Source organism: Telmatherina bonti, assembly GCF_933228915.1.
Source record: "Telmatherina bonti genome assembly, chromosome: 3".
Lineage (NCBI taxonomy): Eukaryota > Metazoa > Chordata > Actinopteri > Atheriniformes > Telmatherinidae > Telmatherina > Telmatherina bonti.
In genome coordinates, this window is record NC_136621.1 from 19,811,656 (window position 1) to 19,835,478 (window position 23,823).

The window sequence follows — 23,823 nt, forward strand, 5'->3', positions numbered from 1 at the left end:
AGTTGTGCTTTCTGTCACACATTATTTAATCTTAATTTCTGAACGTTTAGTTTTGATCTAATCTCTAGTTTACGTTTCTTCTGGTCATATCTGGCCATATCTTCTGGCCATTAAGTCAAATGCCAGCTAAAACTTTACCCTAGTTGGTCCTGCCCAAGCATAATGTCCTACTGCTTAATAATTAACAGCTTTGACTGTCTCACAGAGCTCAGGTGACAAGCAAGTACTCACCTATCTCACTTTAGGTATATAGCTGGGACTGGGAGCAAACCTGTTTAAAAACCTGGGTACGTTTTAAAACTCAATTTGAGAGTGACATTGTGACTCACTGTGTTACTGTGTTAGTGTTAGGACATGTTACTTTATGAGTATCCAATCCAATCCACTTTATTTATAAAGCACATTTTAAAACAGAACGTCTCCAAAGTGATACAGGGTCAAATATCACTAAATAAAAATGGAATAAAATAAAGTAAGAATGTCATTAAAATTATACAAACAATTAAAACAATGTAAAAAAAAACAAAAAAAACTAAATCAATAAAATTAAAAAAATACCTAATGAAATTACTAAAAAGAACAGATAAAATAAATAAAAGACAGGGACCACACAATTTACGTAATGTTAAAAGCCAAGGAAAAAAAGTGGGCCTTTAGACGAGACTTAAAAAATTCCACTGTGAGGGCAATTCGGACGTGAACTTGCCCCCACAGAAGGGAACCCAGACGTCCAAGACATTCCAGGATCAAGGACCGACTACTAAGAATGTCCTGTCCCCTCTAGTTTCAAGTGTTGTCAGGGGAACCATGAGCAGGTTCTGGCCCACAGACCTCAAAGCGTGCACTGGAGTCTAAATTTGGAGACATACAGTAATGTATGGAGTCCATTTAAAGCTTCAAAAACAAATTATAAGATCTTAAAATCAATTCTAAAACATACAAGCAGCCAGTAAAAAGAAGCTAAGATTGGTTTGTCTGTTGATCAAGAACAGTTTATAGTAGAGCATTCAAACAACAGGATTATTACATGTCTCATTTAAGTGTTTATGCGCTTGTTGTTTCGTTCATCCATCCATCCATCCATCCATCAGAAAAGCTAGTTTAAACAAATTTTTCTAAAATCTCCCCTCTTTCATTCTTACAAAACGTCTGTAGCTTACAGAGTGTAACATCTTTCAAAGTGCCTGTATAATATATAATGTAGTATTTAGATCCGGTGATTGACTAAGTCACCTCATTTCAATCTCTTATCACACTCATGAACACAACACAAAGGAGAAAACTATTATTAATGGGAAAGAAAAGGAGGCCGAAATGTACCAGTTTTAGTGTGACCTGTAAAGGTCCAAACATTTGGAATGGGATTGACGGTACAATAAAAGAGTCTGCAACTTTATATATTTTTTAAAGAGGTTGAAACAAGATTTACTATTAAACTATGTCTAGTATTGCTAAATTCTTTTATAACCCAAATAATATTAGCAGGTTGAGGATTCAACAATGTAATTCTCTTTTAGTGTATATGTGTATGTAACATAGTTTTTTATTTTTATTTTTGTGCTAAATATCTAATGTGCTTGTAACTGTGTAGGGGTCTTTGTATCTGGGGACCTGAGGAAGTCTGGGGATTTAGGTTTTAAGGAGTGAAGGTAATGATTTTGGGAATTGTTTTTCTTTCTTTTTTTTCTTATTCGTTCTATGGTAAAATATCAGGTTTTTGGGCTCCTGTTTACAAGCTAAAATAGCTTTCTGGGGTGTCCAATTGTTACAAAGTACACACAATGCAAATATTGGTTTGTCATTTGTATTTTAATCCATTTGTAAAAATGAAATAACAAAACAAAACAAAATGAATTTCATTGTTTTTTTTTAGTGCTGCATCAAAATGCAACAAGAAAAGCAACCATAAACTGATCCTTGACAAGGATTCCATCAGGAAAAGATTCATTCATTCATTCATCATCCGAACCGCTTAATCCAATGAAGGGTTGCGGGGAAGCTGGAGCCTATCCCAGCAGTCTTTGGGCGAAAGGCAGGGTACACCCTGGACAGCTCGCCAGTCCATCGCAGGGCATCAGGAAAAGATGTTTAAGATTATTCTGCTCAGCAGATCATTATTATTACCAACTATGGAAATTACAAACTGATTACGTCCCAGGGAGCCCAGATAATTGTTTCCTGTTGGAATTCAAGAAGCAGTTGCATCTAAATTTCAGTCCATTTGAGTCAGGCCTTTCATTGCTGTAAAGGGACCACAGAAAACTAAATAAAAGTAGAATTGTTAGGGCTGAGTATTTTCTTAAATTTATTTATTTAATTTTTTCCACAAAGCTCTATGGGAGCCTTTTGGTCATGTTAGAGTTGATAAAGTGCTGCATCAGATCATTTGGCTTCTGTGATTATAAAACCCAAACCGTCTAGAGAGGTGTTGAGATGAGTTACTGCAGAGTGAAGAAAAGACAGTCAATACATGCTGAACATATCACTACATCCATACAGAACTAAATAAAAAAAACAAGGTGTGCACAAACCTGTTTGTAGTCATGCATTACCTGAGGAGTTGTCCACCTTTTTATGTGAAATGTAAAAACAAAGGATGAATTGTTGTCTAAGCTTGGTACCGTTAAATATAAAATCTTTCAAAGAGCAAAACTACTTTTGGAAACAGTAACTAATTCAGCTTTATTCTTATGCTTCATTAAGAAAATAAAGAAAGTACAAACAAAATCCTCAGAACGTACATATGTTAAAAATCTGCCACTTCACTTTAACAGACCAAAGACTCATAATTTTATAGCCATATGTCAGTAGTCAAATATTAAAAAAAAACAAAAAACACCTCAAGTTTAGCAAGAAAGAGATTACCACTACTGCTTTGTTTCAGACAGATTTTCCTTAAAGCTGTACCATTTCAATAACTATAAATCCAAAAGATTTCTTTTCTATACTAGTTCTGCCTTTCCCAACACAGCAGGTGTATGCCATTGTGTTTTGGCTGCTGTGAGAAAGGCCTGACATGTACATAGTACAGGAAAATCTGGGAGAAACAAGGTGTGCCTTCACCTCCCTCTGGTGGTGTTTTGAGCCTGTGCTAAAGTGTCAATGATGTGACGCTTACTATTTTGTCAAAAACACTTAAAAAGATAATATGTCTGTCTTATACCTTCCCCACATACAGACATACTCGAACCTCTCCAATTATTTTAGTGACTAGTTCTGCTATGTGAAGTGTCAAAACATCATGTGAAGCAACCGTCCAGTCTCAGACTTTTAAATAGGAGCAACAGACCAACAGAACCTTGGTGGAGTAAATTTATCTTGCGAGTTCACCTTCAGCAAAAATACAGACGACAAGAAGATGTGAACCTAATGTAAGCTAAGAGTAGACTGAAGAACAGGTGCTTGCAAGGAGTGTTAAAACTTTATTGTCTTAGCAAGGTCATGTTCAACTTTCCCATGAGAAACATCCACTTGTTCAGAACAGGATGTTCACAGCACAGAATATGAAGACATAATATGCTTACATAGGTAGGAACAAAAACAATTGATCTTCATTTTTCTCTAACAGTACTTTAACACACATTTTTTTGATTCAGTCTTTTTCCATTCCTGTTTGAGGAATAAACATTTAATTTTTATTACTGTACAATCTTATGAGAAAAATGTAAAAACTGTATGATTGTTGTTTGTTTAACCTATTTTCAGCACCATTACTATGGGGAGAGAAGTCGGCCTCCTTCATTTGTGAAATGTTTGTTTTTAAACAGGCTGAGGATTGAACCAGGGACCTTCTTGCTGTGAGGCCACAGTGCTAACCACCATGCAGCCCCAAACTGCAGTGTGTACATTTTAAATAGATTTTTTTCTCATCATTTGGAGTGACTATCTGTCATGTGGGGTAACTATGACTGGCAATGAGTTTACAAAATTCAACCGAATATTCATCAGTTTTGGCTCAAATATTAATCGATGGTATACTAATGATAAGAATATTATCTTTACACATTTTAGGTCAGTTTTACAGGATTTAAAGCAAAAATGGGTATTGCAACTGCATTTACGGCACTGCTGTTATTGAATAAACTTATATAATCCCATGGTTTACAAAAAAAATGAAAGGACACACAAGCCTGTCATTCTTTAACTGTATCAAATATTGATACTTGTCAAAACTATTAGTAATGTTAAGGAAATTAATTTCAAGATAAATTAGTTACATCACATTACTGGTACATATATTTTTTTTTAAAGCTGTTTAGTTAATTAAACTTTAAAAACATGAATTTCCTTTTTAATAAATGCATGTAGACACTGCATTCCAAATGTTTCAACAGTGGGTAATTGTTTCCTTTTAGTATTTTTAATTAAGCCTACTCTAAAATTTTATCGACTTATTTTTATCTGCACGTCAGATTTAACTTTACTAAAATCAATGGTTGTTAACCCTCATAGATCATACTCAAACATGTAGTTTACAAATTTCTTACAATTTGTCTGTTTTCATAACATTACTCTTTATTTTTAGCTTCTTTTTGGTAATTTTAAAAATCAAACTCTGTATCATGTTTCTCTGCATATTGAAAAGCTGCCAAAATGAGTACAGGCATCTTCATGTCAATGAAGTGTTCATATTATAGTGAATATCAATGACTTTCCTGATTGCATAAATTAGATTTATTGCAAATATGCAAAATATGTTCATAACTAAATAAACTTGAATAGAAATATATCTAAACATCAAACAATGTAGAATGTAATTGTACAGACAAAGCATGTAATCTATATTTTAAATGTTTAGTGGAAATGTAATAAACAGAATCAACAAGTCATCATATTACAGCAAATATGATGGTAAAGCAGTTTTGCTGTAATATATAATTTATGTCAAATTTATTCTTTGATTAAACAAGTAAAGTTACATAGCTAGTTACAATATATGTGGAAAAAAGACAGTTAAGGATTGAAATATATATATTATATTTTGGTCACATCAGTTGATTTCTTTAAAAAACAAAAACAAAAACAAACCTTGGGGCTTCATTGAAACTTGGCTTCACTGTAGGCACTATGTAAAAGAGGCTGACTTTCTGGCCCGTGGACTGGACCCACTTTGCATCATGTATCCAGGTGATCCAGTTGTACCAGACTCCAAACGACAGACAACTGTGCGTCTGCTTTTTGTGGCGAGCAAATGCAAAAGTACCTTCACTAAGGTCATCAACAGGCATAAAAATTATTTTCAAAATATATTACACTTGCACTCAACACTGGCATGATGATTTTAAGACATTTTTACTCAAACTTTAAAAAGTTAATGATTTTGTATCTTTCGGTGCAGCACAGGCACTAATGTCAGTTTTTATGTCCACTTGTGACGCAGTCATTATGAAATTACAGCTGGTCCAGAAATGCTGGGACACCAAGTTAATAATTGTTTACTGAAATAAATTCATGCAACAGCTCTATAATGAATAAACTTTTAGAAATTTCAAGCTTTAAAGTAAGGGTATTAAAGTCCAAATGTGGCATTTTCACTAGAAAGTTATTTCTACTGACAAACATCGTGTTCTGAAGGAAGTCATCAGTGCATTCACACAGACCATCGTTAAAATAATAAAACCCAGAGCGATAATGACTACCAAATCAGATACATTTCAGAGGAAAGGAACACTCTGGTGAGCTAGAGTACACAACAAGGCCTGAACTTCCACAGAGGACAACAGTGGTGGATGATTATGATTTTGAGATTGTAAGAGCTTCAATAATCACAAACACCAGATAAACTTTGTTCCATTCTGAAACAGCCTTCTTTTGGCAGATGGTAACATAATAAACCTTGACTAAAGTTTAGGGGGAAACAAAATGTACAGAGAAGGCTTCAAATGACACAATTTCAAGCAAACATAATGACTTTTAAAACAGGTGAAGGAAGGATAACTGCATTAACATGCATGGTTTTCAGTAGAAATTGTCCTTGTTGCTGTTGGATGACTGAAACAGCCAAATTCACTACATGGATATAATTATGGTTCACGTGAAATTCAGCAAAGTTACCTGGACAGGGCCTTGCTCTGCAGATAAAAAAAAAAAAAAAAAAAAAAGACCAAAAAGCAAAAGTAATCCAGGTGTTTTAAAAGATAAAAGATGGAAAGACTTCAATGGTCATTTAATTTTCTAAACAAAAACTAACGGCAGGGTGATGCAAGAAAGACCTGGCAAAGCAACAGCAACAATATTGGTTCCACAAACAAGCAAGCAAACACACAAATATCCTTTCCCATTCCTTCAATACCTGTGAGAATAAAGTTATGACCCTATGTGCATAATAAAAATTCAACTTCAATTTGTTTTGGTCAACGGCTATAATAAAAACTGAATCGGTGTCCTAATATGTCCAGAACCAGCTGTAGAGGCTTCAGTATATCCTTCTTGTTGCGTAGTCTAACACCATGCTAGCAGCTCCAAGTAAGGCAGGCTCTTCCAGGTCTGATGCGACAACCTTGATACTCTGGGCTGACAAGAGAGCTCTCTCTGAGATGACACGCTGTACCGGTGCCTGGTAGTAGGAGGCCAAGACTCCAGACAGAATCACCAGTGAAGGGTTGACAATGTGGAGAATGTTTATGATTCCCACACCAAGTGCTGTGGATGCTGAAATAGAGAAAAGACACAGAGAAGTTTGTTTTTTGCGTTTTATCGACCGTCTGCCATCTCCTTAAAGCAAAGACGCACATGCAGATTCCATACGCCATTGTCCAAAAGCTCTTAAAGTGTTATCACACTGTCTATTGTTTCTAGCAGTACTGATATGAATCCACACCACTGATATGGCGATATTTTTTTGTCAGTCACTGCTTATAATTTTTAAATATAGTGTGAATGTCAAAATTTATAAACAAAACAATTCCACTTGTGGGATTAATAAAACATTGACCTTTCCATCCATAGTCACATTAAGGCTGTTAGAGAGACATGCACATTAGCAAATTAATTAAAAACCACAAACTTGTTACAATTATTTCTGTTTCTGTCTTCAAATTACATTTTTTTATTCAACTTAACAAATGCTTTGGGATTTGAAATGTAAGCAAATGAATGTCTGTTTGTGTTTGTGCTTCGACCTTTATGAAGGACAGCATCAGCTTTGGAGTTCCCCATTCTGGCAGCAGTGATGAGATGAGCCGCTGTAATTGGTTCAGACAGCTTCATATCCATTCCTTCAACTTTCAGCAGCTCTTCTGTAAAGCACACCATCGCACAGGTCGCTCTATATCTAATATCACATGACTTTCAGGTTATCTGTAACTTAAATATTTTTTTTCTAAGCGTTTCAGAAAACAGTAATTGCTCACCGTCATGTAGCCTTTTAGCCTCTCTCTGCAGAGCCATGCCGGATGCATATGCCTCTATGCAGCCATGACTGCCACATGAACACTCTGGACCTTCCAGTGAAACCATGATGTGACCCAGTTCAGCAGCACAAAAGGTACTGCCATGAACCAGTTCATTGTGATGGACGATCCCACCTCCAATACCTAAATAAAGTTAATATATTCATTTTCAGTGCAAAGACCAAACCAACCCAACACATGAAAAAAAAGACAATTATCTGGAAAATATGATTATATTAGTTGTTTGCCATCATTTAGACCAATAAGAAAAAAAAAACATTAGAATTTATTCACCTAAAGAAAATGAGATGAATCACTATAAATGTATGCATAACACTAAACACTCTAACCAACCTTACAGCCCCCCCAACTTAACTACAAGCATCTAGTCCAATGAAAAAATCCAGGACGTAGACCTAATCATATTCCACATGACATCTGTGACCATCTTTATTATCAGACACCTTCTGTCCTCAAACAGAAAGGAAAAGGCTGCCAACTTAAAGAAAAAAACACTTCAGCAGATGTTAAATCTAAAGGGATAGTGCACCCAAAAATGTATTTTTAGGGAAGTGCTTTATCAATCTGTATCTCTCCATCTTGCTAGTGGCTGCTGAGCTGCTGTGTCCTATTTAATAATCCCTGTGTGTCTTCATGATCCACCCACTCTCCACCCCCTGACGACCCCCAGACCCTGCACTACACACCTGCAGTTTCTGGCATTTTTAAAAAATTGGCAGTGGGTGGAGTTACGTGAAAAGTAGGAGGTGTACTTTCACAAACTGCAAGTTTTTTTTCCTCCACCATGTAGCAGACATATGGCAATGGAAAAAAGTCCATCCATCCATCCAACCATACATCCAATTAACTGCTTAGTTCAGCTGGGAAGCTGCAGCCTATCCCAGCAATCATTGGGCGAGAGGCAGGGGACCCCTTGGAAAGGTTGCCAGTCATTCACAGAGCCGACACATTGACACAAACAACCCTTAACACTGAACACTCATACCTAGAGAAAATTTAGAGTAACAAGTTAACTTAACATGCATGCCACTGGACGGTTGGAGGTCGCTGGAATACCAGCAAAGAACCCATGTACGTAAACTCAAGTAAACTACAAATTTCACTTTGGTTAACTTAAATAGATTTGTAGCAAATAAATGATAAATTTCTGTTTAAAAACTTGTATATCATCAACAGGTGTTATTTACAGGAAATCATTGAGACAAAACTTTGAACAGCTTAAAAAGCATATGGATCTGGACACAATAATGTCAAATAAAAACTTTCTAACCTGTCCCTGTTATAACAGTGGCAAAGTTTTCCACTCCCCTGCCATGGCCAAACTTCTTCTCGGCCAAAGCAGCGCAGTTCCCATCATTGTCCACCCAAACAGGCAGGTGCAGGGCGTCTGAGATGGGCGTCCTCAGGTTCACAGATGACCATTCCTGGATCAGTTTGGTGGAGTGTAGGACGACACCTTCTTGTGGATTGACACGTCCACCCGTGGAAATTCCTTGGGAGCACATTTTTAAGAGGTTTGAAATCAAAATGCATGTTTGTATAAATCAATTGTTTTTTGTAGTACCAGAATGTGAGCTGTATGCAATTACATACCAACACCAAGCACCCTGCAGTTGACAGACACAGCATCCTGCACAGCATTTCTGCAAATCTTCAATAGAAGACACATCCTCTCTTCAAAAGTCTTTGGATTGGTGTCAGTGTATTTCTTTACTATCTTACCCTGGACAGAAAATCAGAGAGGAACAGAGTAGAAAATGGAAGGTGAACGGAGAAGAATGAATAGACAAAAGTACAGCCTGAATAGACAAACAGGAATTCCTTAAGAAAAAGTCTGAAATGTTCTCTCCTTTAAAGTTATCAAGTTTTCTAGAGTGCAGTGAAAACTTTGATTTACAATTTGCTGTTGAGAGTACATAACTGTCCATGTGACCTACCCTCATGCAAATAATCGCCACTCTGAGGTTGGTCCCTCCCAGGTCTACAGCCAGAGCGCACTGGGTCTCCAGAATGTGATCAATGTCCTGAGAGATGGGGTCTTTCACAGGAGGGAAGCAGAAGGTCTTCTGGAGTGGCTCGTCCAAGTCAATCGTATGTAGAAACTTGAGAATACGAGGCACCGCGTTGCCGTCACCATAAATTTTAGAACTGGTCAAAGACATACATTTTCCTCATTTACTTTATTATGACTGGTAAAAAACAAAAGGCTTTTTTTTTATATAAGCATCACTATTCTTATGAGCATAATTTTATCTGATGGGATGTAAGTAGAATTCCGGACTGCAGGTTCGAAGCAGCGCCAACCTGAAAGTATCAGAGATCACTTGTTGTGCTCACTTGTAATTTCATGGCAGATCTCCAACTTTTGAAAAGCGCGAACATTAAATATTGTGCAAATATTTCATGCAGTCTGGCATAAAACTGATGTTTCTGCTACGTCTATAATGCTACTATTGACCTAAACTGTGTTGTGTTGCAACACAATACACCCTCCTGAGTGAGAAGATTTGTTCGGAGCTTGTTCTTCTTTCCTCATATGAGACACAGATGCAAATCTGCAGGTGGCAAGACTTGAAACACCAGTGTTCATTCCAAGCACAGCATGCATGATGGAAGCCATGAAATGCTGGACAATCTGCCAAATTAAACCTTGTTCAATTTAACTTTTTACTAGGTGTAGTTTGAGAACACACTGGTCACTCTTTGTAATCAGGGGAATGAATTATATTCTCAAACTTACTAGTTTGAAATACAGATTTAAAAGAGTCATTATCTGTGCTTATAACATTATTATTCATGTATCTGGCCACCATTGTGTAACTTCACATTTTTCTCAGTGGATAGGATTTTGGGACTACAGTATGATTAAATGTGCCTTAAAATTTGTTTTAAAATAAAAGTGTCAGCCTAAGCTGGTGCTACCAACAAGAAAAAAAAAAACTTCTACTAATACCCAACTTCTGTAGCTAAACTTTCTAGTGATGAAACTAAATTAGTGGTAATGCTTGTAATGTTATTAAAGGCCTTTTAGCTTAGTCATTACATGTCCGTGTTCAACATACAAATCTGTTCAAGTCTGTGTCTAACATTGCTGATAAAATCTGCTCTTTTTCCCAAGTCGTTGAGCGATAAAAGATAAAAACAGGTCTGAAGAGCAAAACAGGATGCATGACTTTACTGTTTTAACATATACAAACACCAGTCTCTTTATCGTCACATCAACCTGCTAAACAAGTCAGTTTTTAAGATAAAGTTCTAAAATCTGAGATAAAAGATTTTGTAACTTATAATAAGAATGAAAATGAAACTAAATTTATCTCATTATGAAGATCTAATGAGACAACACAGTAAGACATGTATTAAAAACATACCATGGGTATCTCTTTCCAAACTGCAGCTCCAGGGCGTGGTAGATCTTATTCTGAGTGTCTGCATCTCTGACGTGCAGAACATTTTCACCTGCCATAGACAAAAACAACGCCACGCACCTTTAGTGAAATACTTATTACCTTAAATGTCTGAAGAAAGACTGAGCTCACTCACAGCCTTTCTAGCTGGATAAACTGTTACAATTTATTCCCAAAGGTAATTAAAATGAAAATACTTAACATTGCAGTATTTTTCTGTCATCAAATGAAATCCTTCCAACCCGCTTGACCAGCAGGCGATACTTACCAGTTTCTCTTCCAGTTTGCCTTGTTCCCAGGTTAATGACCGGCGTGCCAAAGGCTCCAGCTTCTCGAACTCCGCAGCTGCTGTTTCCAATCATGCAGCCAGCATGGCAGACGAGCTGGATGAACTGCTCAAAGGGAATGTGCTTAACTGCTCGAAAGTTGGGGTGCTGTTCGATGCCTTTCTTTCGCATGACACGCACCATCTCCTTACTTCCTGTTAAGATGAGAAGAAACCTCTCTTTTAGTTGAAACATTTTAGTATAAGCAATGACAAAAAGTTGTATCCTGACACAAAGCTATTTTAAGAAAAACAGCCAGAACATGGAAGTAGGATCAGGTGGGACCAGTGGGTGTCATTTACCAGCATCGATGTTAGGAAAGAGGATGAGCGTCCTCTTATTGAAGGAGAGTAATGCGTCCAACATCAATCCATAGATTTTAATAGAATGTTGGATGTCTGTGGTGACAGGGTGCTGCAATGCCACAATGTAGTCATGGTCCTGCACCTTGTCACCTGCACAAGCAATGCAAAAAGATCACACATCACATACAACGTACAACAGAAACAACATTCAAATGTCACATGATCAAATGTTTAAAGAGTTAAAAAAAAAAAAAAACATCTGTGGTTTCAAGTGATCTTTTCAACACCAGAAACAGAAAAAGATCAGTCACCACTTTAGCAAACTGGAACAATAAGGGCAAAACCATCATGAGGTAGAATTCAAACTCATAAGGTGATGTCCAACAAAGACCCAGGCTCACTCTCTGCCACAAGAGTTTAAGATTACAATTTATATTTATTGGTTAATAATACATTTCATGCTGACAAAAATACAAAAAAGTCTAATGACTAAACTAACTGTCATCCACTGTTGAAACCAGTGGATGACAGATTAAAGCCTCTGAAGAGCAAAATAAAACACCTTCAGATATTTATGCATCACTGGTTTCTTCTATGCTGAGGATCAAGTCTGCTGACATGATCAGTTTACATATTAAAAAAAGATTTTTTTGTCACTGACTTATTGCAAGGAAACACTCCTGTTGCACTTGCATTTCTAAAATAGTAAATCTAAAATGGTAAATCTAAAATGTAGTTATTTTACAATTTTCTAAACCTCACAGCAACAAACGAATGTTTCATACCATACCTAACCAGCTCTTGATGATATCCATGTAGTCATCTCTGTGATGAGTTGACAGCAGCTTATCATACGAGGGGCACCCAGCCAGGAGGATTCGAGAGTGGTCCTCGCACATGGCGATGAGGTGCTGCTCTGCCATGCGTGTACAGCAGGCATGATAATGGGCCAGTTTACTGATAGCATGACGGATTGAATCATCAATTGTACCACTGACCTGGGATAAGAAGCATAATATAGATTGATTTCTTTGATGTAATTACAAAGAAAATATATCAAATTCTTCCACATTTATATAGTTTAATTTTTTACAGGTAATAGACAAGTTATGAACTGCAATATGTTTGCATCCATTACTGGTTTCTATGCAACTATAAAAAGTAAATATGCACAAAAAGTTTTACATTATTATTAACTACGACAGAGTAAACACGTGTAGAGTGACACTAACAGAATCCCGGCTCATAAAGGGAAGCTGCTCAGCAGAGAAGCCTGCTTACCTCTCCTCCCTCCAAGTGAAGTATTCTAATATTCATCAGGGCTGCAGCAGTTGCCAGAGCAAGAGCATCAAAACGGTCGCCATGCACGATCAGGATATCAGGACGCAGTCTCTGCAGAACGTCAGGAAGTTTCACCAATGCCAGCCCAACACTCTCCACCATGGCTGCTTCATCTTCTCCTCTAACAATAGTGTGAAGCTTCGAGCCAATGTCAAAGTCATCCTGCTCAATCATACGAAAAGTGTTCCTAAAGAAGATGAAACAGAGCAAAACTTATTCAAAAATTTTGATTATATTACAAATATTAAACTAAACCATAAATGTAGGATTATAAGCCGCTTGTTGGGAGAAGGCTAGCTGGTCTTACCCGTAATCATCAATGAGATGTGAACCGAGCACCACAACTTCCAGTTCAAACTCATCAGGATGGGATTTGAGCCCAAACATTATGGGGGCCAACTTGGAGTAATCTGCTCTGTTGCATGTTGCGACACACACTCTTAATTTCCTCCTACACTGTTAAAAACAAAAAGAAAAAAAAAAGTGTTAAAATCACACGTAGAACAAACAGAAACCATTAGTTCATCTTGTTTTTATTTACACAAACACAAAAACAGGCACTTTTCTCCACTTAAATAATGATTTTACAAGAAATAATGATCTCATCAAGGTTTTAAATGTAAACTCTAAACTCAACACAATGTATATAAAAATAATCTTATTTGGATAAACGATGTTTTGCCAATTTATCTCCTGATGAAATTGGATGTAACTGGTTATACGCCTCTTTACTTCAGTAAACACTCCAGCTGATACTCATGACATGGTTTCATCTGCGTTGTTGAGGCTTTTTGATACACAGCAGCTACCGTTTTGGTAAAAGGAAGAAGTAAGAAGCTAGAATGCATTATTTGTCTGACAGCGATACATGTTAGTTGGGAGGATTTCTTACACAATGTCCCTTTAACTTGACTTTTAAAAAAAGTTTGGACAAAAGATGTGCTTTGCCAAATTTTGCTATCACACCTGAACAATCTGTTTCCAAGCAACAACTCAAAACAAAACTGACAACATTCCCAAACTTTTATTTTGTTCTCCATTAAAAAAAGACAGGATCACACCTGATGCAGCTCTTCTTCCATCTTATCTCGCTCCATTCTTTCTCTGCTCCTTTGCATCCTCAGAGAGTATAGCTCCTAGGAAACAAAGGTAAAATAGTAGATGAGATCCAGTTTATATTTCAACAAAAGCTAATTATGGCGTCATTTCAAAATCTGCCCACAGGTCATACTTACTTGGGCTTTCCATATTTTCAGAGTTTGAAGCATGAAAACACACAACAAAACTACACTAAAAATGCTATAAATTTAACATTAGGAACACATGCTAACAAAGACTTTTAGAGGTGCTGAGCATGCTGTAGATCAGGGCTTTGGGTGGCAAAGTAGAGCCACACAACTGGTCACATGTCAGGAGGATACAGGTCAGGAAGAGACTGCTCTTAGTTGTTGTTTTAGCAATGATGTGCACATGCACATTAATCACACGGCAGGACTTGTGACATTAAATTGGAAAATATGGCTAAGTTTAAAGGCTATTGGATACACAAATATCCCAATTATTCTAAAATACTGATTCTTTTCTTAAATATCTCCTAAAATATATATATATATATATATACATATATACATATATATATATATATATATATATATATATATATACATATATACATATATATATATATATATATATATATATATATATATGTATAAATCTTTATTAAATAAAGTCAGCAAAATTGTTACCAATAAGGTTGGACACACTGGGACCAGGGGGATATGGACATCTAAAATATCACAAATATTTAAAAGAAATAAGAGTTAAAAGGTAACAGTGAGAGCTTAACCTTAAATTAATACTGTGGTGGGGTGTAATTTAAATTTTATGTATATCTGTATATATTCATTTAAGTTTTTGCAGAGAAATAAGTTTCCCATTTGTCTAAATCTGTCATAACTGTGTTATCTAGTGTCATTGGTTGGGTCTCACACACAAACACACACACACACACCTAAATCTACTGATTTACACTAAATTACATTCAGAAGCACTCTGTGACTTTCACTCGAGCATCACAAGACAGCATCAGCAGCCAGTATAATGGGGTGGGGGGGCGGGGATCCATGCTGAAAGCAAAGGCAGAGATGACACAGCAAGAGAGGCCGATGGAGAAACCAGACGTATAAATAGAAGGACAAAGAATGATAAAGTTGGACAGAGAGAGAAATTTGATGGAAATGATGAAATAATTAAGGGTGACAACACAGGAAAAAAATCAAGAAAAAGGAAAAGCAAAACATCTGACTCACATGAGGATTTCTGCACAAAGAACCCAGCATCTTTTCCATCCCACACCTCTGAGGATTATTGGCTTAAAAATCCCACTCTGCTCTTTTTTTTCAAGCCTTCTATTATTTTTGTTTTATCCCCGCTGCATTAAGCTACAGAGGGAGGGCATGCACGAGCCAGCAAACGGCATAAGGAAAAAGGAAGAGAGAAAGGTTGGGTGGTACAGACATAGAGCTGGGGGAGGGGCTGTGTGAGGAATAATTTAGGCTACAGCACATGATTGGCTGAGCAGAAGGAGGAAAGAACGTGTGCCATTATTCCATGCATACAACAAAAGGAGACCATCTTTGCATCTGATTGCTCCAACTCTACTACATGTTGACAGAAGTTACAGCTCCTCTTTCAACTGAATGGTTAGAAATGTCTTTTTTTAAAAGAAATCTTTCAAAACTTTATGACATTTTTTGGGCATGGCATTGGTTCTAAAAAGTTCCTAAGAAAATAAATATTGACTGGGTCAACTAACCCTCAATGTTGATATAGTTGCAACATCCTGATCCAAAAAGGACGCAGACAGTGCAGCATAAAAGTCGACCAAAGACTTGTTTCGATGTCAATCTGCTCTGGTGAAACAAAAGAGCAAACAAAGCACTAGACCATGAACTGTGCACCCATCCCTCTTCCCTCGCTCCTCACGGCACTGTCATGAATAAATACACAAAAACAACTCAATGCAGTTGTTTTACGTATGTTTTCATCTTCCATTTTAGCCTCATCCATCGTAGAAAGCATCTCAACCTTTGCATTTTCCTAAGTAGTGCCAGATTATACAAATACATTTTTTTCTGTATAAAATGGTCCTATCCAAATAACTCACAATGGCCTTGAAAACATGTCCTAGGAACAATCTTTTACATAATTTTGCAGCATTTTTTAAAGCAACTGGGTGGGTATTTAAACATAAAGTTGAATAAAATGCACAAATGGAAACAAATTTGTCTTGTGTGATTCCTATCCTGTTGTGCTTTTAGGCTGCAATATTGCTTGGTTGGGTTAAAAATCAAAACTGCACAGGTGGGGTTAGAAAAACATCAAAGTTACACACCTTCCACTTGAGTACCCATGGGATGAACTTTTACAACTCTATCCATTACAAAGGTCTTTAATCTCAACAATCTATATTGTTCTATTAAGTCATATAATGGTTATTCAACTACCAACACAAAAGAAACTTAGGAGTGTGAAGCAAGACCAGTTGTAGATGAGCACTGGTGGGAAACCATTACAAAAAAAACCTTTATCTGTGCCTGTTTGACCTTCATACAGATAACTTTAATCTTAGATGTCTGGCAAAAGACTTTTCCAAATATAGTAGATGTTTATGACAGATGTGGAGACTCAGCCTGTTATCGTACCCATACGTATTTCTCTTTTCCAGCCCAAACAAACCTTTGGAAAATTTAAGTTCAGCCATTTGTTCATGGTACTCTCAAAAACCCACTTCACCACACATTGGTATTCTAGCCTTACGGAAGAATATATTAGATTTATTAAAGTATTAGCTTTTACCTCCATAGCCATGCCACCTTCTTTGTAACGTATTATTATCCATTATTAATTATACTAACGTAAGAAATGATACATGTGTAATTAATAACGTGTACTTAATGTCATTAATTATCAATGTAATTAACCTACTGCTTTGACTATAATTCTTAATTCCATAATACTTAGAAGGCATTTATACCCCAGCCAATATTACTCTTCAGTGCGAATTGTATATTATTCAGGGCAGCACGAGTTCAGAAACAAAAGGACAGTTTGCACATAAAGAACAGCTTGTGCACATCATTGTATCAGCTCACAGATGTAGTGCTCTCATACAAAAGATAACAGGCTTCCTCCCCTGCCTGTGTGTAACACTGTTTGTCTTTTCCCAGGCTTTGCAGATAAATCAGTAGGCACATCTCTTAGTTTTCATCCTGCTGTCCTGTGACTTCATATGGAGGTTCTACTTATTTTTTAATACAAGTCATGAGGGGATCTTTCACTTTAAGACTGTTGATAAATCATTTCCCTCCACACATTCATGTCCCTTAAATGCAAAGTAGAAAAATAAACAAACATATTCACTAAATGGTTATGGTCATGTGTAAACTGCAAAAATATTGAGTCTGATAAATTACAGGAAATGGGTAAAACATTTAATCCCAATTTGTCTGGTTCTTGGTTTTGTTAGTAAATGTATGACTGTGAGGGTTTAGATGGATATACAATGTTTTTACTTTTGCTGCTAGAATTACATATTTGTTGCTGTGTATTTGTGTGAAGAGCCTGTCCATTATCGGATGATGCAAGTTTATATATGAACTAGTCCATCTGGAATATCTTAAAAACTGTGTGCATAAAACAACCAAACAAACAAACAAAATACCCTAACCTTCACGTTTTGTAACATTCACATGCTGTTTTGTCATGACCACTGGAGGTTGTAATTGGGTTTTTTTTTTAAAAGGGGTTGCATAGACATTGTTCATGTATGTTTTAGCAAGGAAGAATATTTTCTGTTTAAAGACCGGAAGCACAGAGATCGCTGACCTCTCCCCAGCCTTTCTTTAAAAAAAAAAAAGGTTTTTTTTTGTGAAAGCAGGAATTACTTGGAGCTTTCATGCATTAATGTGTGTAGAATTGCTATCTGGCCCATTTATTCAAAATGAATGACACTAATCTGGACGGGTGTTTTAAAACTTTTGACTGCTGCTGTTTCTAAATTATTGACGTTGTATTTAATACATCAATACCTAGGTTAAGATTTCCCTTCAGAGACAATTCATGTACAGCCTCTCATAAATTAAACGATTAATGCCAAGTTGGAATCTCACATACTTGCAATAAGAAAATACTCAGTTATAAAATCCAATCCAGTATTATTTGTAAAGCATGTTTAAAAACAACAACGGGTGACCAAAGTGCTGTGCAAGAAGAATATTAGACAGATATGTAACACTGGCAAAAAAAAAATCACAACTTGCATGCAAAGAAAACAACTCAAGGTGTGTTGAACATCAACGAGAAAAGGTCAAATCTTTAAATAAGATTTAAAGGAAGACATTGATGAAGCCCGCCTATCATTTAGGGGTGATCCACAACTGAAAAAGCCCCTGAGCTTCAATGTCACCCTTGGAAAAAGCAGCTGATCAGCTGACACTCAGAGATGGTGAGGTAGAGATTAGGTGAAATAGGTTTAAGGTACGGGTGCCAAAATCTGTTCCCAAAGACCTAGTATCCTGCAACTTTTAGGTGCAACCACCTTTCCAACACACCTAAATCAAATGACTGAATTCCATCATCTGCATTTAGTTCACCCTGAACGCAGTACTGATTACTCAGGACTCAGCAATGATATATTTAGTTTAATTTAAAAGTCTGAATCTGCACTGTTTATTTTATTCTATCTAATGTTCCTTTTTTTTTTTTAGCATTCTTTTGAAGGAAAAGATGACTGTTTTTATTTTTAATGCATAATTATTTATTTCTAATGTTTCAGTGTCTCTGTAAAGCACTTTGAATCACCCTGTTGTTGAATTGTGCTGCACAAATAAACTTGCCTTGTCTACAGCAAGAAAAGTAGTCCAAGAACGCCCCACAGCCAAGAGACACTGCAGACAACTCAAAATCCTTTATGCTCGCACAAAAACTTCCCAGATCAAAGTCAAAGACAGCACCTGTCACGCCAACACTGCTCAATGTAAGACATTAAAATGTCATGATAAAAGAATGAAGACAATTAACAGCATCAGTAGCTATAAATATGTAATTAAAAACCATTACTATAGCAGATTCAATCCAATGTTTCTTAAAACCAGACTAAAACACCCCAACAATACCAGTTTTAAAAAATGAATTTCATAGAATTAAAAAAAACAAAAAAAACAATTTTTGCAGAATATTCATTGTAAGAACCAGATGGAGTGATCTGATCAATAAACCTATTCAGAGCTGTGAAAGATGCAGGCTCTCATAGCAAAAGTTAAAGACACTGAAATGGGTGGGTTACAGAAAGAAGGTGAAATAAGTGATTCATTTAAAGTAACTTTGTCAACAAAGAAATGGAGAACAATTTGTCAGACTTCTGGTGAAGCATCCAAGGTGCTGAAGACAACGAGTGGGCCATTAAACCAGGATGGAAATATTTCTAAAAAATATTTTTTGCTTTACAGTTTTAACAGTGATCTGATAATGATGTCAACTGTTTACAAACGTGTCAATACTTGTCTCTCTTCCACCTGGGCTTGCCGTTTTACCAGTATGAGTGACGTCATTTAGCCAGGGCTGACGTGTCACTTTGGGACCCCTGGTTTTTAATGGAAACACAATGTCACAGGTATACACCAGACATAAGATTTGTGAAAACAGACAAAACCCGGGACGCAGTGACCACCTGGCAGCGATGAGGAGCAGCGGGCTCTGAGTGAACCTGACTGGAAACAGATGAAGAAAACTGGCACGCGATCAGAGCATCCCATTAACACAAACTGTGTTCAGATAACCACCATGATAAACCAAAGTATATGACCATGTTCGTGAGCGGAACCTGCCAAAGACTGCAGAAGATTACAACAGTCAATGAGACTCAATTGTTCATGTCATGACTGATAATTTTAGGATTTGGTTGAAAAAAAGACTAAATCAATTGAACTTTTCCCGCATTATGACAGATTCACATGGAAATAGAAATCACATAGCTGGAGGAACATCTTCATAATCAGCACAACAGGGACATAACTACCTACAAAATGCTCTAAAAAGCTGAGTGAGCCTGTAAAATTTTTCTTAATTTTATTAAACAACAAAGCTAACCTATTAGTTTTAAATTAACCCTTTGTTTTCATCACAACATGTAGTTGATCCTCCAAAAAAAAAAAAAAGTTGATCTGCAATTACATTCAGTCCGACTAATTATTTAGTTTTCATATTTTCGTACACTTAGTTTTGACTTTTTAAACTGAAAACTATGATAATTGTATGAACTTTTCAGCAGTAGGTGGATGGGACACGTTGCAAAATTCATCCTCATACTCACCGTTTTACGGTGGCCTGTGTTAGCTAATGTTAGCTGCTAAGAGAAACCTGAACAGTTAGATTCGTTAAAAATATTTGCCTATTTTGGCTGTCAGTATTTCGCACAGTTTCTGAATCCCACATAGTAATGATTACCTTTAATTATCCAAAGTGGCTCAATTCATCTGTCGAAACTATCCACAGCCAGTGGCATCCACTTTTTTCTCACTCTCGTTGGTTGCATTCTTCTTCGTCCTTAGTTTCTTTCAGAGGAACTCTAGTGGCGCTGCTGCCACCCTGCGGTCTGGGATGATCATTACAACAACCTACAAATTACAGTGGTACTACAACAAAGCAATACAAAACGGAATATTGATGACTGGTAGTAATCATGCTCTTTCGAGTTTCACTTCTTCAAGTTTTACTAAAAAATAGAAAATAAATACATACATACATACATACATTCACATACTAACAATACTTGAATTTAAAATATCAAATCAAATACCTCATATTATATTCAGTCTTATTTTGATATTTCTCATTCCCTCAATCCTGTCAATACTCACAAATAAATAAAAAAAAGTTCTGTTTTGTCCTTGACTTGTTTTATATCAATTTTCTAAATTAATATGAATATTGATATAAATTAAATATACTTTTCTTTTTCAATTTTTGTCCTTGATAAATAATAATTTGTGAAATCTTAAATGTCCATTTTGACAATAGTGTAAGATCTTGCTGTTTGTTTAAACCAGCCATTCCAAACAAAAGGTAGGAGTAACAGAGTTTAAAAGTAATAAATCCCTGATTACTGATGATATTTCATGATTCCAAAAGTCTTCAAATTTCTTCTTAAGTTTAGCTTTGGATTCTGTTGTTTTTATCTTTCTATCTATTCAGGTGGCAGTGCTGCTGTTGTGATTTAGACTGTTGCACATCCTAAAGTCCCACATTATCAATATTTGATATTGCATCAAAATGACCCCACAACACATTCCTGTTAGAGTCAGGTCAATGTCATATGTTTAAATAGTTTTAATAGAAACATAATTGGACCAAATTGTGTAAAAAAGCTCATTTTCTTATTCATGTACCTTAAAAGCTAAAACATCTTTTCTGTACAGGTTATCTCTTCTAACTATGAGCTAAAATTGTCATTGTCAGATGGAAACACCTAAAACCAGCCAGTAATGTTTAATACATTCTTTTGCTTCATGTTGTGGGTTTTTAGTAAACTTTTATATGTTGCATGTAATGCTAAGTCCAAAACAACACAAGAATAGGACCTTGTTCAGATCTTCAGCATCTCCCTTTTCTGCCAAGAAATAATTAGTGAAAATGTCTTCCTATATGTCAAATACCCAACAAAAATGCCAGACACATACCATATGTTCAGGAGGACTTGACTAAATTGGAGCAGCAGCAAAAATCATTAAATGATCAAATTAATTCTGTGCAATCTACTTTTCTAATCAGTGTTAAAACTAATTTCAAGATGTCTCTAATCAGGTTTATGGCTTTACTCTGATCTATCCCACTGATCTGTAAGACCTATACGAGTTCAATGAGTCACATGACCCTTTTAATAATTAAATGAACCCTCTTTTTTGTGAAAGGTAATCTTTGTTGAGGTTTCAAGAGGACAAGCCAAAGCTACTCGTTAATTAAGCAAGTGATACATCCACACAGCTGAAAGCCAGAGTTCAGCTATGTCCAAAGACCTGGCAACAAATGTAACAAAACAAAAAAAAAAAAAATGTGCATGTGTGTTTTAAACCAAGCTTGTTATTAAAGGAGTAGTTTCAGATGCTGTCGAACACCATATACTTACTGGCAGAAGATTTATAGGTGCTTTCAAGTTGACAATGTGAGCAGGCAGAGCAGTTGCATTGGGTGCATACTGCAAAATGGTGAACCCTGAATGTGTGTTTTATTGACCTTTAAAAAGTTAAAAATACCCTTTCTCCTTTTTGTACTGTAAATATGCACTTGGTTGGAGCACCTGTGCACAGTAAACAGCAACAGTAGGAGTTGCAGCATTATGTCGCAGATGCAGCACTTATGAGCTGCTGTAATTTTATTGCTGTGCTGCATTGCAGAGCAATTTTCCAACAACTGAGGCTTGGGCTACATAAGAACCATGATTCATGCTGGTTTGGGTGCGACCCTAGAGTGAGGTGGGTGGAGGAGTTACACAAAGGGTTATCAAAAATAGAAGTTGGGAAAGAATGGACACAATTTTTTAAAAATAAAAATCAAGCGCTGATGTGGAGAAAGAAGTCAAGAGATATGGAGAGGACTGTTTCTACAACACTGACAGATCGATGGCTGGGAATAGGTTGAGCAGGGAAGGGGTGAGGGTGGGGGAGTGCTGGGGAATGAGTCACAATGAAGGTGAATGTGAGAGTGACGCAGTAAGACGTGCACAGGGCGAGTAATGTACATATTGTACACCCCCCCACCCCCCACCCCCCTCCCTCTCTGCTAGAAACTGTTTCCAGACAGCCCTCAGATTTCACAAAACCACTGCTTTCCAGTTTATCATCTGTGTGTATCTTGTGTATTTGTGTCAGTGTATGACCATTGTGAGTCATTGTGAGTCAGCCAGACATAAATCTGGGGGATACCCTCATTCTTGGCTGTGCAGTGGGGTGTGACACTCAGCTGCATCAGCAACATTGTACTGCAGGGCTAACTGCTATCTATAATTACTTCTTCATTCAAGCTGCACATCCATATTGACACAGCTGAAACATTAAAACAATAAAAAAAAAAAAAAGGTTTTTACCAGAAATTCATCTTAAATTTAGATAAATGTAATCTTAGTTAATCAACACAGGATACTTATTATACTTTTTCACCGTCTTTCCAATAAAAACTAAGCCAAACTGTAGAAACAGTGTACAACAAATAAATAAAAGGCACAACTTGAAGTAATCTGTTTCTGAATAATGCTGTCTATGTCTTTCATGCTAGCCACTCATCTTTCTAGTGTTGCTTCAAACATTTTTTATGCACTACTCTCTGAAGTTCCTGTCACATTTTAACCAAGTTTACTTTTGGACTTTGATTGCAGCAGCTTCATACTTTTCAGTCATTCTGTTGTAGATTTGCCTGCTGTTGTTGTTATTGCATGACCCACTTTACGCTTTGCTTTAATTTCTAAACAGATGGCCTTACATTTGTCTCCAGAATGTGCTGGTGTAAAGAAGAGTTCATAAGGGTTTAATGACTGCAAGGTTTCCAGATCTGCTGGTAGCAAAGTCGCCTCAAATTATCATCACTTCAGTGTGCTTGACAGCTGGTATGGGATATCTGTGCTGATGCTGATGATGATGAAGTTTGGTTTTCTTTAAATGTGGTGCTGTGCAGAATAATCAAACATCTCCACTTTGGTATTGTTTATTTTGAAGGCATTATTCCAGAAATCTTAAGGCTTGTTCAGAAACAACTTTGCAGATCTATGTTGTGCTGTAATGTTTCTTTTTTTATTATTATTTTTATAAATAATTTAATAAGTAACACCCAGTGTAACATAAAAATAAATAAATAAACAACAAAAAAAAAACAAAAAAAAAACCAACAACAAAAAGACACTTACAGAGTAATACCACTGGGAAACAAACACAGTTGCTTATACATACATCAGTACATCATTGTCTGTTTTATATTTCTC

The 23,823-nt window shown here is 36.4% G+C and overlaps 1 protein-coding gene across 2 annotated transcripts; it reads right to left on the bottom strand.

Annotated features, from left to right (window-relative positions):
* Window positions 1–4,927: 4,927 nt before the first annotated feature.
* On the bottom strand, window positions 4,928–12,978 carry gne (glucosamine (UDP-N-acetyl)-2-epimerase/N-acetylmannosamine kinase). 2 transcript variants are annotated; one of them, XM_079261640.1, is made up of 11 exons: window positions 12,732–12,978; window positions 12,241–12,448; window positions 11,448–11,600; window positions 11,088–11,300; window positions 10,784–10,871; window positions 9,350–9,560; window positions 9,006–9,135; window positions 8,683–8,904; window positions 7,353–7,535; window positions 7,122–7,238; window positions 4,928–6,651 (listed from the first exon to the last, which is right to left on the bottom strand). In XM_079261640.1, exons 1-11 carry the CDS (start codon window positions 12,963–12,965, stop codon window positions 6,416–6,418), a joined length of 1,995 nt encoding a protein of 664 aa, XP_079117766.1. In that variant the 5' UTR covers window positions 12,966–12,978; the 3' UTR covers window positions 4,928–6,415. The 2 variants fall into 2 exon arrangements, 1 of the variants encoding a protein (XP_079117766.1); XR_013771773.1 differs by having other exon boundaries at window positions 6,625–6,651; window positions 7,122–7,273; window positions 12,732–12,965.
* Between the last annotated feature and the right edge of the window lie 10,845 nt (window positions 12,979–23,823).